General features: G+C 35.9%; 1 protein-coding gene across 1 annotated transcript; it reads right to left on the minus strand.

The window, feature by feature from the left end:
* Nucleotides 1-497: 497 nt before the first annotated feature.
* Nucleotides 498-3206, minus strand: LOC103770408 (chromodomain-helicase-DNA-binding protein 1-like; the record flags this gene model as incomplete). The annotated part of the gene is made up of 4 exons (XM_008937665.1): nucleotides 3025-3206; nucleotides 2459-2597; nucleotides 1574-1724; nucleotides 498-620 (listed from the first exon to the last, which is right to left on the minus strand). Coding segments are annotated over exons 1-4 (498 nt in total), but the record flags the coding sequence as incomplete, so codon positions are not given.
* Nucleotides 3207-3486: the final 280 nt, after the last annotated feature.

The raw sequence follows: 3486 nt of genomic DNA on the forward strand, positions 1-3486 counted from the left end.
ATAAGAAAGCAGGGGAGGGGCTATTCATGAGGGTTTGTAGTGACAGCACGAGGGGTAATGGCTTTAAGCTAGGAAAGGGTAGATTTAGGTTAGATGTTAGGAAAAAGTTCTTCAATATGAGGGTGATAGACTACTGGAATAGGTTGCCCAGACAGGTGGTGGAGGCCCCATCCCTGGGGATATTCAAGATCAGGCTGGATGAAGCTCTCAGTAGCTTGGTCTAGTTGGAGATGTCCCTGCTTGTGGTGGGGGGTTAGACTAGATGACCTTTGGAGGTCCCTTCCAGCCCAGACGTTCTGTGATTATATATAAAATAAGAGAGAATAAAACAATACTAATTTGCAATTCATTCCTTGAGTTAGTCTCATATAATGGTTAGCAATACAGTGAAATATTACACAAAGCAAAAAGAGTAGAACTAAGAATAAAACAAGTATATGCTAACATGCCCATGAGCATGTTATGTTATTTCCCTACTGAATATCAAGCTTACTTACTTCACCAGTAAGTCTTTGTGCTTCTTTTCTTGCAAGGTCTTTATTCAGTAATTTAATGAGGTAATCTGCACGGGTTTGTAACTGCTTGGCCTGGGGTTTCTTATCTGGATCATCAGGTAAAATCTGAGGAGAGCAATGGCATTATCAACTACAAGCACACAATATCAAATTAGGAAGCTGCTAGTCCGGAGCACTGGGAATAGATAAAGCTGAATTAAAAAAAAATTAAAAACCCAATCCGCTCCAACTATACCTGACCAATATGCCAGCATGCTTCAAGGAATTTTCCCCCAACCACTCAACTAATGCAGTCTTAGAAATGGTCTCACAAAATTTACAGTAAACTCAAGAAACTAGTCTCAGATTTCTGTTTCCACTCTCATAGTTTATCTAAAAAATTCAGAGCTCCTGTACCACTCTCATCCACAGATGTAGTTCTGCCTTGTGCTTCTAAATGCATTAACTCATTACCACAGGATATTTCAGAAGCCAAAAGTATAAATGAGTAGTTTCATAAAACAAGCAAATTAATGGAAGGCAGGGGCAGGCTATCATCAAACAGATTTGTATACAACCTTGGCTCCTCAAATCATTGAGTATGATTCACTTCAATCTTTCCCCAAATGTCTCTCACTACTTCTAAGGAGCCATCACACTACTTCTAATCTGATGAGTATACCTATTCTCATGTTGTGAATGAAAGAGTTTCAAGTAAAAAGAACAGGGACAGGAAAACCAAACCAAAACCACCTTCCCTCCAAAAGATCAAGAATAAAATTAACACAATTAGAGCATTTAAACTAAGGAAGCAAAAGATGGAAGAGAAAGAATTCAAGTGACAGAGATCCAAATACATAGAAATACAGAAACATAGCAGACTCTAAGAAGGTATGCTTCAATTGAATACACAAAATCTTGAAACCTAATAACTTACCAGAAGGATACAAAGGAGTACAACTGACCTAACTTCTGTGCAATTTCAGTTATAATAAAAATAAGCTCTTTCAGTAACTGTTCTTATTAGCATTATTACCTAAACAAAAGAAGTCCTCGATGAAATTTTGTAGATGACATACCTTTTGTGTCAAACTGAGATCAGGATCCATTTTTATCATTTCCCAGCTGCCATAGCCATATTCATAGATACCTATTAACAGATTGGAATCATCTTCCTTACCCCACTCTATATCAAAATGAGCTGCCTTGGTGTGGCATGGGATGACATATCTAGTAGAAATAAATCAGAAATATAAATAAGTGATCTTTTCAAACTTAGCAAGGGAGAGGGGAACATGCCACACATTACTAAGATCCTGGTATATTTAGGTGAGCAATCCAGATATCTATCAAGTTTTCTTACAATTTCTATAAAATATTTATTAAAATCAGTATTGAAACACATTTTAAAGGAGATAAAGATTAAGATATAAAGAACAACAGACATCTATCTGTGGCCATGGACTGAGTCAGAACTGACTAACCATGAAGATAAGCTTAAAATATTACTCAAGTGTAACTGCTAACTGGATAAACAGATAGTTTAGGGACTATGATACATAAAGATAGCAAGCTAAAAATTTCAGCAAGCTAAACAAACACCAACAATTACCATCTGCTCCACTTTGACAAATATTGCTTTCTCTCAGGCAGAGGTGACACAAAGCAGCTCCTCAACAAGCCTAATTTATAGCCTGGAATAATTAAGAGTAATTAAACACAGTCCCCAATGAATACAGTTCAGAAGCCAAAGCAAATATTGGCTTCTAAGGAGAGGGAAGAAAGAATAAAGAAAGGATGTGGAGCAGATTTCTGCTGCCAGTTCTTAGAGAATAGAATTTTTTAGGGAATGGAGTGACACTGGTGTCCCAGTGTGCTTAGAGTCTGGATTGCTTAAATATATGCATAAAAGCCTTGAATAACTTTCTACATTATGGCTTCCTTTAGGAAAAGAAAAAAAATACCTTTTCCTTTCCTCTGGATCTGAAGGAATGGATTTGTGCAACGGTGCCAACTCTTCCTCATGAGAGATCACTAGCTTTGCATTCACCTGCACTCCTGATACTCGGAATGTTGGGCCTTTAACTTTCCCAAGTCTACCTCCTTAAAATAAAGGACCAAATTATTAAAACATTTAGCCTTTATATATATCTTAGACAAACATAAAGAAAAACCAAAGTCTTATGCTATAGCAGCAAACATTCAATTATAGTAAGTTATTTTTTCTTAACCAAACACTTAAACTCCAGAATCTCAAGATCTTCCAGATAATAATAGCAGATTATTTTTAAATTTCACAGCAAAGCAAAAAACATGCTACATTCTACTGCAACAACTTACTCAGGGAAAAGGGGGAAAAAAACAACCTCCAAAAGTCTTTTTACTATAATCCTTTTTTCTAAACCACCTAGCATGCTAATATTTTGTTAACGTTTTCCCCTAACACAATTGTTTTGTTATAATCAGTGCAAGAATTATTCAGATCTCTTGACACTTTTTATTCTCTCCCACACACACAAACACAATTTACCTGCTCTTTCTTGACCAAAGGAATTGTCCTTTAAAGCCTTAATACATCCATTATGTACAAGTTCTCCCAGACGTCTAAGGTCCATCCAGATTTATCAACTAGCTCAGCATCTCTAGCTATAGCATCTAACCCGTAAGAAAACAAATATGTTTTTGTTTTTACAGCTCAAAGCTTCAGTATTATGAATGACTCCTCCAGATTTTGAAACTGGAGAATTGATCATGGAAGTTATAATTCATCCATGTTGCTATGCTGCATACAATTTTGATCCATACAGTTAAAAGCAGCTATAGAAAAGAATTTAAAAACTATAAAAAAGGGTGTCTCACATAGAGGACAATACAACAGGAACTATAAAGGATCCTAACTATACAGTTTTGAGTTATGTAACGACACATTCTTTTAGATAGAAAAGGAGTTCTATATCAGATCATATAGTTTATAAATATTATCAAAGAAGAT

Source organism: Merops nubicus, unplaced genomic scaffold (assembly GCF_000691845.1).
Source record: "Merops nubicus isolate BGI_N331 unplaced genomic scaffold, ASM69184v1 scaffold37933, whole genome shotgun sequence".
Taxonomy (NCBI): Eukaryota; Metazoa; Chordata; class Aves; order Coraciiformes; family Meropidae; genus Merops; species Merops nubicus.